We start from the raw sequence: 14926 nt of genomic DNA, 5'->3' as shown, positions 1-14926 counted from the left end.
AGTTGGAGTGAGGAGCATGTTTCCTACTAGGATATAAATATCTAATTTCTGCGGATCCAACTTCGCAGTAAGTTGACAGGGGAGTTGCAAGAGGGGGTCGGTCCCCTTCCAGTACGATAGGGTTCGGGGGCATTAGCCTCGAGGCAAATTTTTTAGAGTGTAGTTTTGTAATTTTACCTTAAACTCTTTGTTATATTCAACAACACTATTAGACTTCTTGTAAAACTCGTAGACTCCTATTTAAAGGAGGCAATCCAGCTCTTCTATTGTATCTCAATCAATAAAGAAAAAGGCTCAGTGTGGTCGTGAGTGTATGCAATTCTTGCCAAACCACGTAAAATCCTTGTTTTCGTGTATAGTTGTTTCTTCTCCTTTAGATTTTTCGTGTTTGTTTCTTCAATCCGTCGGTAGGTCGAAGCATTGTTCTCTAACACCTCTTCATTCTGTCCAATTGTTTCTGCCACGACCTCTTCTGCTAGTTTCTCCCATGTCCTACATTGGTATTCATATTAAGCACTTCATGGGTATTATCTTGATGCTCACTCTTTCCTCTCTAAACATGAGATGCCTCGTAATGCAGCAGTGTAACATGAAGAGATTCATACATTGGCAGCTTTGACTAATACTGTAGGGTCACAACAAGCATACTGTATTTTATCCAACCTGATCCAGCTACGGTATGCTGGATTGACTGTGGAGACTATCTTAACACTCTCTCCTTCCCCTTTCATCTCTGAAATGAAATCAGGGGGAATCGGATCAGAGTTGTCCAGATGTCCCATCAAGTCCAAACTTTCAATGAATGGAGTGATCTGACACTTCCATATTAGAAATTGGAAGACGTCAATTTTTCTGGAACAAGGTGGGGAAAAAATGATGAATTGATAGGCAAAGGAAATGACATGTTGGATGCCATAAATAATATGCAGATCAAAACACTAGCCAGATCTGAAAAAACAACTTCTCAAAACAGGCATCAGTTTTTTTTTTATGATGACCTGAGGTGAGAGAGGAAAAAGTAGTATATGGATGCAATCAGTAACACTTACAGGACCCAAACAATATACTCGTGAACAATGTATTCACGACACCAAGGTCCAAGAACAATCAAATAATCCTTTAGATTCCAAGAAATATATTTTCAGATTTGGTAAAAATAAAACATAGACTGAACAAGAGCAAATATGAATATAGAACCAGGTACAGAATAATCAGAAAGTACTGTAATCAATATTATGGCTGGGAAGACGTGATTAAGGAAATAAGTTGGATCAATAATGCAGATTAGATCTGATCCCAATATTGCAAGATCAGATCGCTCAGAAACAGAAAATCAGATCTGAACCCAATATTACAAGATCGGATCTGTCTAAAACAGACGATAAATCTGTTACAGGCACCAGATTCAAAGAAGAGAATCTTGGGCCTGTTAACAGTACCGTCAGAAGAAGAAAGGAATAGAGAAAAGAGAAAGGAAAGGGAAGTAGAAGAGAAGGAAAGAAGAAGAGGATAGAGGAAAAGAAGAGAAGGGAAGAAGCAGAAGGGAGTAATATTGAGAGCTTAGACTAAAATAGGACTTACCTGGGCAAAGAAGCCAGCTCTGATACCATGAAAGTCAAGCCACCTGGTTCAGCAATCGCGTGAGAGAGAAGGAGAAGATGAAGAGAATGCTGCAGTCAATCTCCATGATTTCTGTGTGGGTTCAATTTCGTACCAGTCACTATTAATACCTTACATTAGGGTTAGACAAATGACAAGTCTACCCTTATTAGAAATACAATACAAGATGAATGACAACAATACAAGAACCTGCCATTCCTAACAGTATGACCTTTGCAGCTAGTATAACTGTTGTACAGTCAGGTCCAACCTCCACCATACTAAATAACTTGAGGCTTCTACAACATGAGTGAACCAAAAAAGAAAATGGACTAAACTGGAATCTTTGTCAATGGTTAAAGCTAGAAAACTGTATAGAACAATAGAAGACAAATAAAAGATTCAGTCACAAAAAGATAATAACAAATGTAACACTTGCATTCACAAACCCATCAAGATACTAAAGCTACCTACATTAAACAAACACGAAGACTTGAAAAAATGAGTGACAGACAGAAATAACTTACATCTTCAGCAATGGTTATGATCCCAGGATAAAGCTCATGCAACATTTCATTTGCTAAAATAAGGTATATTAGTGCATCTTTGTCAACATATTGATTTGCATACCTAGAAACACAAAATGCAAAAGTTCAGTACCACACAAAAGAAATACAATTTTCCAGCATAATCCAATATATATATATATATATAATGCCATAGAAGAATGAACCACCCATTATGCCCCTTGCAAGTTAATGAAAATGACTGCACATAACAGGTAAATGGGTAAATGGTTGGACCTGGATTGGGTCAGATCTCAAAATGGTCTGACCTGTACCAATGAAGTACCAGTACCCATGTCATAGTCATACCATGTTGAATGGATACAGCACCCTTCTGGAAGTGATCATGTCACATAGAGTTTAGTTATTTAGATGAACATTTAGTGTGAACAAGATGAATAACATTTGAGGAGATCTTAAACTGAATAAGAATTGGTAGTGGAAAAATGCAGCCAGGTTTCTAGTGTTTAGAAAACAAACACATACAGAGGTGTATGTATGCCAAGTGTGTGCCTGCATTGCCTTTTTTAGTGAACATTAACAATCTCACCAAGTTTTTAAGAATCATTGAAAATCCATTGTTATGCCTTGCCCTAGATGGAACTATAACATTTTAATAGATTTAGGAAAAAGCACATACCATCTGTTTGCAAAGACTTCCTAGAATCTAAAGCACATGCCAAAAAGTGACCACCTTTTATAAAGCTATGGGATATCATTTAGAGTGATAACTAACACCAAGAATTCTAAAGAATCCCCCAGCTTGACTACTGAGAAAAAGAAAAAAAAAAGACTGATACAAGAATTATCATGGAATTTGAAAACCTGTAAGCAGAGGAAAAGACTCAAACTTCTCAAAGTGCATTAAATGGATCAATTAAAACTATGCAAATGTGCATCAAGATCAGAGTTGTCAGTTGGGGATGCGGGAAGCGACTCAGAAAACGAAAGCGAGGCACTTCCAAAATTTTAGGAAGCGAGAAGCGCGGGATGACTTAGAAGCGAACCAGGAATCGTCTCGGAAGCGAACCATAAGCGACCTAGGATGTGAACCGGAAGCAACCTAGGGAGCAAGGGGGAAGCTAGGGGAAAGCGAAAAAAGAAAAACACAAAAAAAATGAAAAAAGAATGAAAAGCGAGAGGGAAGCGGGTTTCTCCTAAAGGGGAAGCGCACTTCCCCTAAATTGAGAAGTGTGCTTCTCAATTTTTTTTGGCGCTTCCCAGCACGTTTCAGAAATGACATGTTTCATGCTTCCGAAAGACGCTTTGGGAAAGCATGCTTCCCCATGTCCTATGGCTCTTCTGGTAACCCTGATCAAGATCTTTATTCCTCTATCCCTCACACACACACACATGGGATGCCCATGCAACACATGCAGAGATGCAGCCATTCAAAACTTGACCTTCTAGATTAGAGTCATGCCCTTAACCAATTGCCTTACATCATGTTTTCTGATAGAGTACATATCAGATTATACATATCCTATATTAACAAGTCTTCCTGAGCTGAGGGTTTAGGGTTTAGGTTTTAGGGTTTAAGTTTTAGGGTTTAGGGTTTAGGGTTTAGTAAGATATTAAGGGTTTACGGTTTAGGGTTTAGGGTTAGGGTTTAGGATTTAAGTTTAGGGTTTAAGGTTTAGGGTTTAGGCATTAGGGTTTACGGTTTAGGGTTTAGTAATATATTATGGGTTTAGGGTTTAGTAAGATATTAAGGGTTTAGGGTACAGGGTTAGGTATAGTAATATATTATGGGATATATGTACCGATTTGTAAAATATTAAGTGTTTTCTAGTGTTGATTTGTTAGATATTGTAGTATGCAATTGAAAACTGTGCGTGAGAAATTTACATTGTAGCGACATGAGGTGGTCATTTGCGTGTTCAAATCATTGTTCATTTAGCGACTTCTATGGAAATCGCTTTAAAGCTTCGTACATGTAATTAAATAGCTGTCACGTGAATCGCTGTCGTCAACGAGTATAAATCATTATTTCATCAAACGTATAAATTGTTCCTTCTTTAAACGTACAAGTCGTTGCTTCAAACATACAAATCGATCTAGAAATCGCACCCTTCATAAGTACATAGCGTTGTAACGTTTGGGCTTCAACAGTAATCGTCGTTCCATATGTTGCTCGCTGTCAAAAATCGATATGCCCTGTGAGACCTGGATTCTGGTTGACGATTTATGCGATTTACGCAATGACGTATATGTCGGACACATCGATTTGCCTTTGTATAGAAAGTATTGGAATAGTATAACGCAAATCGCGGTTGTAGTAACATACTATCGATTTGCGAAATATTGTTTTGTTTGTTAATATCAATTTGTAAGCCATTATGCTGAATTTTCGTATCGATTTATAATATATTATGTGATATGTATATCGATTTGTAATATATTATGTGTTTTTGCTAGTGTCGATTTATAAGATATTTGTATTATGATATTGAAACGTTGTGCAGCATTTACATTGTTGCGCGATTGCGGTGGCGATTCGCGTATTCAAATTGTTGTTCATTCAGCGATTAAAATTGAAATCGCTTCACAGCGTCGTAGCTGTCATTAAATCGTTGTCACATGAATCGCTATAGTCAACACACATATACAATAAGTCGTTTCTTTTATTGCACGGTAAATAACAACTCGATGCATAGTATAGTGTGATGCAACTGACTATCATGACAGATAATGTAACGCCCCAAAATCGTGGACTTGAAACCTTTTATGAGAAAGGTTGAAAGCTTTGAAATCAATCATTTACCAGAGTTTAAAACAGAAGTTCAGCAGAAGATCAGGTTTAAAACAGCAAATCCCTAGACTTTGGGCGCATTACAACGCAAATGCAATCTTCTCCTTATAAACTGATTTGCAATTCGAATATACATTTTATTGAAATGAAAAGAAGAACCATGTTTTGGTAATACAATTTTAGTAATCCAAAGTTCTAATCAGAATAAATACTTTCAAAGAAACTTTATATCACATTTACCAAAAGGGTCCCCAGGAGCGCAACATCAGGAAAGGGGTCTTGCCTTGAACGCATCACGATATCGTGCCGTCGCAAGTTGTATAACTTGTTCACCACCTGTCCATGAAATGGGTCTGTCTCACAACAGACTAGTAGGGGTGCAAAAGACAAGAAAGTACAAATGCTGCAATAAGCAAGATATCTGCTAGATCAAGCAGGGAAAAGCAAGACTAGCAGATCTGACAAAATGTGTTGTGGAGTAAGCAAAGCTCTAGTAAAGCAAATAGCTACATACAAGAGCAGTAACGATCATAGTGCTACACAAGCAACTATAGCGATCCCATAGATACTATAGGTGAAGAGTGACTAACTCTCTATCAACTAGTCAAACAAGGCAATTGAATAAGACAAGCATTCATAATCATGCTCGCCACACATACAATTATCATGAGATGGCTCAGTCCATCGACAAGTAACTATATTAATCGTAAGGCACAAGCTATTGCATCACAAGCAATTCATAAGCTACATATGATAAGCAACCATACGGTAGCAGTTATATCACAATATGTAACAATTATCATAATGTTAATATTATAATTAATTGACTAGTATGAGAAGCTAGTTATTACTTAGCAAAGAATTGCGTAAGCAGTTTAATCAACTAGAGTAACGCCTCGATAGGCATACATAGCTCAACGAGTAGCGTACTAAACTACCGAACTAACAAGCAAGCAAGCAATGCACGTCACAACACGCATATCTCATAATCATGTGTGTAAGTTATATCTTATCTTATTCGTCGTTGTAGGTAAGCACAAGGCAAAATGTAGAAACAGTCGGAATCGATTCGTGGGTTCATTATGCTATGTATTTTATTATACCCCGAATGACTGACTGAGTCCGCTCCTAAGGAGACGACCAGTGACCAAGAGAGTAAATCCCCAAAGGCAAACAAAGGCCCAATGGATGCGCATCTGATCTTCTGCAAAAGTGGCCCGAAGGATTTCCCCTAACCTCCGATGACTGGAAAAGTCGGATCTTTATCCGAGATTGTCATTAATGACTGTCTATCGGAGTTTTGTACCATCTATCCTCTCTCTTGATGAACCGTCCCGAAAGAGCACGACGGAGGTTTTTTTAACCGTCGTCTCATTCTATATGCTCTGGTCTTTCGACTCACTCGAGCATCTTGCTGGTGAAGGCACATGATTATTATTTAGGTGAATTATACGCGCCATTGCACGTTCGAGGCAACCACACACCTCTCATCCTACTCACCGCAGTACGCAACATACATGTTCAAAAGTACAACCACGATGAGAGGGGTCAACTCATAGCGAGGGTAGAAACATCTCTTGTGATCTAAAACACGTGTCATTGCACGTTCGAGGTAGGCATAGACCTTTCATCCTACTCATCGTAGTACGCAATATACCTGTTCAAAAGTACAACCACGATGAGAGGGGTAAGGATCTCCCGCAGGAAATCCCTATTAGGCAAATATCAACATAACAGGATTTAGCTTAATGTGTCAATACACGTTTAGAGGTTACTACAGACCTCTCGTCCTGCTCTTCGTAGCCCAAACATATCGTACGTGACTAAGAGTACAACTATCAGAGGAGGTACATGGATTCCTCGTAAGAAATCCAACAACAATACCTTCACGAAGGAATGAAGGTGCTACTATTTTGGTTGGACCAGAAAGCCTAGAATTAGGTCTGGCATCAGAAGTGATGTAACGCCGATCTAGCGATGGCGCAAGTACCTCAATAGGATTCTCGCCTTACTCGTGCACCGGCTCCTAAACAAGGTTATCTGATTCGTATCGGATAGGCGAACTGAGGTTGTAACACACTTCTCCCAAATACATCGATTTGGGAGATCCATCCGCTATCTCTGCTTTACAAAGTCATACATCTATGAAAATAGGTTTGCACCTAAGACCATCATCTTTGGAGAACCGAAGTGCATAAGTGTGTTGTGACTCTTAAGACAAGTAAAACGATATATACTATACACTCGAAGCTGTACTCAGGGAGTGCAAGCTGACAAAGGAAAAACCCGTGCACATACCAATACAAGGACAATCAAGGGGCAAGACTCGATGTGTGAAGCTGCATCGCGAGGGTAGAACGCTAGAGCTACGCACGAGATATGAAATCATACATCGATCATTGAAACACACAAGCAGGCAACTACGCAAGTAACTCACGAAGCATGAGATCCTATACCGACTAAGCAAGTGTAAAGGACAACTCACAAGGCATGGGGTTGCACCTCAATAGATCGATAAGCGTAAGCAAGTAAAGGAGCATACGACAGATATAAGAGTACATGAACGAAGTGCAACAACAAAGTAAGGACGAACACATACAAAAAAGTAAGTGCAACAGAAGTACAGCAACAACCGGAAAGTAAAGTACGAAGAGCAAAAGTAAGCAGTAAGGTCATGGCGTATAAAGCGTGGGGAAATAATGGTAAATGCAGAAAGCGAAGTGCGAGAACGTAGAAGAGGACTAGGATGAAATCCTGGAGTAAAAAGACAGTGAATGTCATGGCGCAAAGCGCGGGGCAGCAAGAAACTAAACTACAGAAAGTAAAGAGGACAAAGATCGCGAAATCGCGTCCTTAAGTTAAAAGACATGAAATGTAAAGACAAGAATTAAAAAGCCTAGGCACATATAGCGCGGCGGCAACAGAAAGAAAAGTGCAAGAAAAGTAAACAGGACAAGGATCGTGAAACTGCGTCCTTGAAGGTAAAGACATACGTATATATATTATACGTATACATATATCATCATCTTTTAGTTATCTTTCCTTATTTTATCATTTATCCATTCATTGTCCTTTCACGCAAGAATCCCCTACCTTAAGGGGTTGTGGGTCCTCGTACGCCAGCGGCGTAGGTAAGCGCAATCTCGAGCCACGAAGGTGAACTGGATCCACCGTTCAACCTGCGATGCTAAAAGCATTAGTATATGTCATAATATAAACGAAAAGCGGGTCTGGTAAGACTTGCAGTGGTACAGGACCCCAAACACGAGAGTAGGCAGGGAGCTCAGCTCCCTGTAGAGAAGCAACAGAGGAGGCAATGCCTCCTGCCTGCAGGAGGCAGAGGCAGGAACCCTGCATCCTGCAGACAAGGGTGTCAGAGGCAGGGGCCTCAGCTCTGCTTGGCAACAACAGCAGATAAAGGGAGCAGGAGCTCCCTGTTTGTCAGCACAAAGAAAGGCAGGGGAGGCAGCAAAGGCTCCCCGCCACACCTGTCGCAACAAGGCAGGGGGGAACACCCCCTGTCAGAACACGAGACAGGGGCGCATCCCCCTGCTGGGTTGGAGACAGGCAGGGGCTCAGCAGCCAGAACAAGGCAGGGGGGCAAAGCCCCCTGCCAAAGAACAAACGAGGTGCAGGGGCCTTGCCCCCTGCCCGCAAACAGGAAAGCAGGGGGGCTTCGCCCCCTGCTGGGAAACCAAAGGAGGCAGGGGGGCCTCGCCCCCTGCCGGCAAAGCACAGGAGGCAATGGGACAGAACCCCCTGCCGAGAAGGAATAAGAGAGCAAGGGGGTTCCACCCCCTACCGAGAAACACAAAAGTAGGGGGGCCTCGCCCCCTTCCAAGCAACAAAAGAAAGCAGGGGGCGAAGCCCCCTGCCGAAAAGCAAAACAAAGGTAGGGGGACCTCGCCCCCTACCGAGAAACACAAGGCAAGGGGCGAAGCCCCCTGCTGAACACAGGATGGGGGTAGGGGGCAGAGCCCCCTACCAGAGGACCACAGGAGGTAGGGGAAAAACCCTTAAATTATCAAACAGGCCCTAAGTTGGGTATCATCCTAGCTCGAACTCTATGGTAGGGTAAGACCTAGCCCTTGTAAAAAAAGTAATGATAAAATAGAACCTGCAAAGTTGGTCATCTATGTCACACGGACTCGTCTAACAGGGCATCGCACCCATGTGGGTGCAACACTTGGATATGGCTTCCTTTGTGTCAGGTGAAGTCAACCACACTGAGGTCCATTTTTGTCCAAAAGTAGATTCGGTTAACCCTAACCAAGTCCAGTTATATCAATATTATGTATATAAATACATAAATGCACACACATACACGTAGGGTTAACTTAGAACTGTTCAAAATTATATATATATATACCCTCCCCGAACCCCCGCACCCAAGTTTTTTTAAAGTGCCGAATCGCTGCATCCGCACCTATGTGACATAGTTGGTCATCAAGGAAAGGCTGAACAGATATGAATGGAAGGGATACACACAAAAAATTATTTCAAAAATCACTATAAAAGCTATGTTATGTGAAGCAGTAATCCAGTAAAAATTAGACATTAATGTAGATAACACACAAAAGATTGAGATGCATTGAGCATCAAGTAATTGGATACAAACTCTTCTATATCGCCAGTGAAAGAAGCAAAACCATTGTGAGTATACATCATGGATGATAGAGAGTGAAACTGGAAGCCATCAACTTGATATTCCTCAACCCACCTAAGCCAAAAGCTTAATCTGTAAGTCCCTGATGAATAAGAAGGCATGCAATAGTATAACCTTGAAATTACAGGTTTTCATCGTCCATGATTAATCACAGGAAAGATAGCCAGTGTGCCAAGTACATTTCAAAGAGCTTACCATCTCAAATTAGAAAGAAGGAAATGCAGTACATCAAGATCACCATACTTGAACATTCTTGTTCCCCAGTACTTGTGCACTCCTCGCTTACCTACAACAAGAGAACTTTTGTCAGGAGAAGCATCTTCACGTTACAAACCAGAATAAAAGGACATACAGAGATGTACATATAGCAGCTAAGAGACAGTTAAAAAGGGTAACATGCTAAAAATTCTAGAAAGTGCTAAAATGCTACGATATTACAGCTACCACAAGAAGTAATAATGGCAGTATTAGCCATAGCAGGAGAAATGGCAGCATCAATCAAGGCTGTTCTGAGGTTGAAACATGCAGGTCTTGAAAAGGATGCATGGGACATACTAAAGCAACTTTTTACTGAACCTGCTTTTGCCAGAGATATGGAACAATCTACAGATAACCACATTCCCTATAAACCTATTGCTTCGGACTCGTAGTAATATTAGCATTTCAGCCAATCATATTCCAGCTGAACCCACTGCTTTTGAGACTAGTAAATGAACCTAGCTCTTCAATTGCATGACACTAATTCAACCATTGATTCCAACAAATTTGTTCCTTGTAAGCCTTTTCCTTCCCATTAACATGTTCTTTTTAGCCATAACTTGTTATTTTTGCACTATCATGTAAATAGGCGATAGATAAATTAGAACAGCAACAAGAAATGTGTTATTGAGTTTGCACTCCCAAAATCACATGGGATGTGATCGGCCTTCCTCCTGGGAACAAAACTGTGAATTCCAGATGGTTTTTACAAAGTCAAGACTCTTTAGCATGTTGAAAAGGTGTAAGGCTAGGGTTATAGAAAACGGTACTCTCAATAGTACGGAATAGATTATGAAGATATTTACACCCATAGCTTTCACGACCAGTGTCATGTACTTATTGGTGTTGCAACTATTCAAGGTGTTAAAATATATATATATATATATATATATATCATCATCATCATACCCGGTAAAGGGTATTTTTGTAATTCTGTCCATTAGGGGATTTTAGTCTTTTTACAGTATTTTATTTTTTATTTTTATTTTCTTATTTATTCATTTTTCTTTTTTTATTAAATGTAAAATGTATTTAATGCATTGCATTGAGGGGGCCAACCAAAGGAGTCGTTGGGGGCCCAACGAGTTCCTTTTGGGCCTCCCAAGGTCCTCTCTCTCTCACTCTCTCTCTCACTCCTTTGTGTATAAATAGAGGGGTTATGCCTCATGTATTTTATGGCCTTTTAGGCCCTCATTCAATAAAGCATATGTAACTTATGCCTCTTCGTAGGCTTATTGTGGTGTCCCTTAGTGGACCATTTTGTTATTCCCCATTGTGGGGTTGTTTTTGTCCAATGTTGGACCTTATGAATGCATTATGCATTCATGTAATTCATTTTAGCATACTTTCTAACATGGTATCAGAGCTCGGTTGGGATCGAGTTGTTCTTTGGTGCATCGTGAAGCGTGCTATTCAAGAAATTTTAAAAGAAAAATGGTGAAGTATTCATTTCTCTCTCTTTTCTTTCTTAAAGTTATTCGGTATGCATTCTATTTCTTTAAGTGTCGTATGAAGAATTTGATATGTTTTTCATGTGTTCTCTTTGTCATTATGTCTTTTTATAAGAATTTGAGTTACTTGATACTCCATGGAATCTTTTTCGTATACATACTTTTTCATATGTTTTTCTTTGAAATTTTTAAATGATAATTTATCAAAACCGGTGAACTTGTTTTTCGAAAAAATAGATGTATGATTGCTTAAAACTTGCTTTAATGGGTCGGTAAAAATTTATGACCATTGGAGCTTTGAATTTATATTTTATACCTAACTTTGTAAGAATACCTTTTATATGAATGGTAAGTCTTTAAAAAAAGTTATGTTAAGATTAAAATGTTTGTGAGATATATACTTTGATCACATACTCTTCTACTCTCTCATCATATTTGTTGTTTCGCATTGAAGGTATGTGTTTATCCACTAAAAGGTCTAATATATGACTTCTTATAATATTGTGTGTGTTTTGGAAAAATGCTTGACATATATGAAAAATCCTTATTAAGTTTTGATTCACTTACCTAATGTGTCCTTTTCATATGAGCAATATTTGATTAAAAAGGCTTTTTATAATATCGGTTGAATTAAGTTTTAAAATGGTCTTATGGAAAATGGTGATTTTCTTTGCATCTTTATACTCTTAAAGATTCTTCAATTTGATTTAAAGAGTTTGTCTCATTGTAAAATTTATGGTCTTCATTAATGTTTGTTGCGTACTTATTGCATTAAGAGTTGGTAATAACCTATTAAGTCATATGTTTTTGATAAACTTATGAGTTTTGAATTTTTCCTCTTCAATAAATGTTTGATTTTATAGATTTATGCCATAGTACAATCTTATTTTGTTATAAGGTTTTTTAATAAATCTATTATTCTTCTTTGTTGGGATTTCTCCTACTTTAATGAAGTTTTCGCCTTCCTTTGGGAATTTTGTATGTTTTTGTGTTTGAGCTCTCTTTAAGGAGCCCTTCGGTCCTTATAATCTTCTTGTGAGTATATACTCTTTTGTGAAGATTTCATGGTTTTTGTGAAGAAGATTGTTTGTGAGTATCTTTCTCTTGCATAATATCCTTCAAAGATTCATTAATATTTGTAAACCTTTGTGGATCTTTTGAGATTGGTTGTGAGCATCATTTTTAAGTTACAATAGTGGATTTCATAAGATTTTCAAACTTCATAATCTTACCATCTTTATGAATGCCTATATTGGCCTAAATTTGTTATTTGTTGATTCAAGATTATTGTCATTCGACATCTTGTATTGCATAAAAGTGCATCTATTATCATTTGGCGTGCATATAATTGCACTTTATATCTATCATAGTTAAGGCTTGTTGTGACTCTTTGATTATTCCAAATCGGTTCTTACACATGATGTCGCTTAATATTTCATGATTGTTTGTTACATGATAAGCCTTTTTTGTATAAATGACTTCTTTTGAAGAATTGATCATGATTAAGCATAATTCGTGTTTATACAAAATTGTTGTTATAAGGAATATTGTTGTGATTGATTATATTGGACCTTTGATTTGATTTTTTTCAAATCGGCCCTCTTTGTAAAATCACCTATTTGGAAAATGATTTCCTTATGTGTTCATTGCCTTTTTATGACATTTATATTTATCCATCACAAGTTGTTATATGATGCATCAATCATTTTTTGCCTTGTTATTGTTATATTAGAGATGTTTGTTGAGGTGAGTTATGGGTACCTCATGTTATATCATTTTAGGTTGTCAACTTGTAGTTTGAATCTAAAATGACTTGTTATGTGATCTCTAATTATAAGTGTGTCACTCATTTGTTTGTGGTCGTTGTTTTTATAGATGCCTTTAATTATGTATACTTGTGATGGATGTCTAAAGTTTGAAACCTTAGTGTTTTAAGGTATATTGAGAAATTGATGTTCTTTAATTATATTTTCATTACAAGCTTTCTTGCCTCAAAAGTTTTCTCCTTTTATACCTCTTATCTAAGTGTCATCATATGTAGACAAGATTTTTTATTACACATTTGTGTGTTGGTAGTCCTTTGTTGGCTTTGTTCTCTTGGTCTAGTAGTTGAACACACTTGTCTTGAGTGTCATTATATGTAGACAAGGCACGTTGATTCACACCATTGTGTGTGATTTTAGTCCATGTTGGCATTTGTGTCCTTATTCTAGTCGTTGAGATGTGTGTTCATGGTTGGCTTCTTTCACTCATTTCAAGTGTCATTTTATGTAGACAATAGATCTATTGTCACACCTTCGTGTGTATTTTAGCTCATGGTTGGCTTGGTACTCTTGTTCTAGTAGCTGAACATACTTGATTTTGAGTGTCTCTTTACGTAGACAAGAGATGCTTTTAGTCCATGCTGGTGTGTATTCTCTTGTTCTTGTCGTTGATACACTCATTTCAAGTATTATTACATGTGGACAAGAGGTATTTTTACACACCTTTATGTGTGTCTTTGGCCTTTAATGGCATTATGTTTATGTTCTTGTTCTAGTTGCTTATATACTTGATTTATGGGTTTTTGGAGGACTAATGAGGTAGTTGCTTGATGAACTATTGTTGAAATTTGTAAAATTTCATTCATATTTTGTTTTTAAGAGATACAAGTGAATCATATCATTGATATGCATATTTGGAAATCAATTTAACCTATATATTAAGTACTTATAGTTTTTCGGCCACCTAATGAGTTTTTATACTTGCAAACATTTGAGTGAGATTTCCCTAAATGTGTAAGGCTCTCTACTCAAATAACATTTATTCTTGACTCTTGGGTGGATTATTTTAATGTAATCTTGTTCTTGTAAATTCTCATATGACATTTGTTTGGCATAGAATTTCTTCTCTCTAAAGATATGAGAAGAATCATTAACTCATCTTTTATTGATAAAAAGTCCCCTTAGTGTTGATTTATGTGCTTTTGTAAAGCCCCTCTTGGGATCTCATATATTGAAGTTCATATTTTTCATGCTTTTGTGCATATGTATCTGTGCCTTTGTGCGCTTGTGAGTGTTCTCCTTTGTGCCTTTGTGCCTTTGTGCACTCTTTGTTTTTCTTGTATTGTGGTATTACACAAAATCTCTTTTTATAGAGATTTTCACATGTACTTTTGTGTACTTTTATTCAAGTATTCTTGATGTGTCTTTGTACACGTTTTCCTTTGGGGTGTTGGAACTTGTAGTGCACGTCTTTGAAGACATTTTCACATTTATTAGTGTTCTCTACTTAGTGTAGCCCTTGTGCACATATCCTTCTTCAAGAACATATTGTGTTCTATCAATAGAGTATTTAAGTTTAAATCGTTTTTGCATAATACTCAATTGAAATACATGAAATATCTTATGAATTGTTGTTTTTTATGAAATTATATATTCTTCTTAATCAATGTTATAGTCTATTCTTATTTGATATCTTTCATTTGATTAAGATACAAAGATCGCTAAGATGAGAGGAAAGGAGTATCTATGATACATCGTGGATGGAGCTTGGGGATGATCATTGAAGACAGTTAAAGGTTGAACTTTGCAAAGTTCTTTCATGCACTATAAAGATGACTTCCATTGAAGAATTTTTTAAGACTTGGAACCCT

General features: G+C 37.8%; 1 protein-coding gene across 1 annotated transcript in view; it reads right to left on the bottom strand.

Annotated features, from left to right (window-relative positions):
* Nucleotides 1-14926, bottom strand: part of EMB2729 (Alpha amylase family protein) — a 226897-nt gene that overhangs the window by 167824 nt on the left and 44147 nt on the right. Inside the window, exons 9-11 of the mRNA XM_089998247.1 lie at nt 9779-9869; nt 9536-9637; nt 2127-2229 (exon numbers count right to left, since the gene is read on the bottom strand). Of these exons, the coding sequence (XP_089854373.1) occupies nt 2127-2229; nt 9536-9637; nt 9779-9869 (296 nt within the window). The remainder of the gene's footprint in view (nt 1-2126; nt 2230-9535; nt 9638-9778; nt 9870-14926) is intronic.

This window comes from Nuphar pumila, chromosome 1, assembly GCF_984573655.1.
Source record: "Nuphar pumila chromosome 1, dmNupPumi1.hap1.1, whole genome shotgun sequence".
NCBI classification, from domain to species: domain Eukaryota; kingdom Viridiplantae; phylum Streptophyta; class Magnoliopsida; order Nymphaeales; family Nymphaeaceae; genus Nuphar; species Nuphar pumila.
Note: the sequence above shows the minus strand (reverse complement) of the source record. Positions and strands in the feature narration are given on the sequence as shown.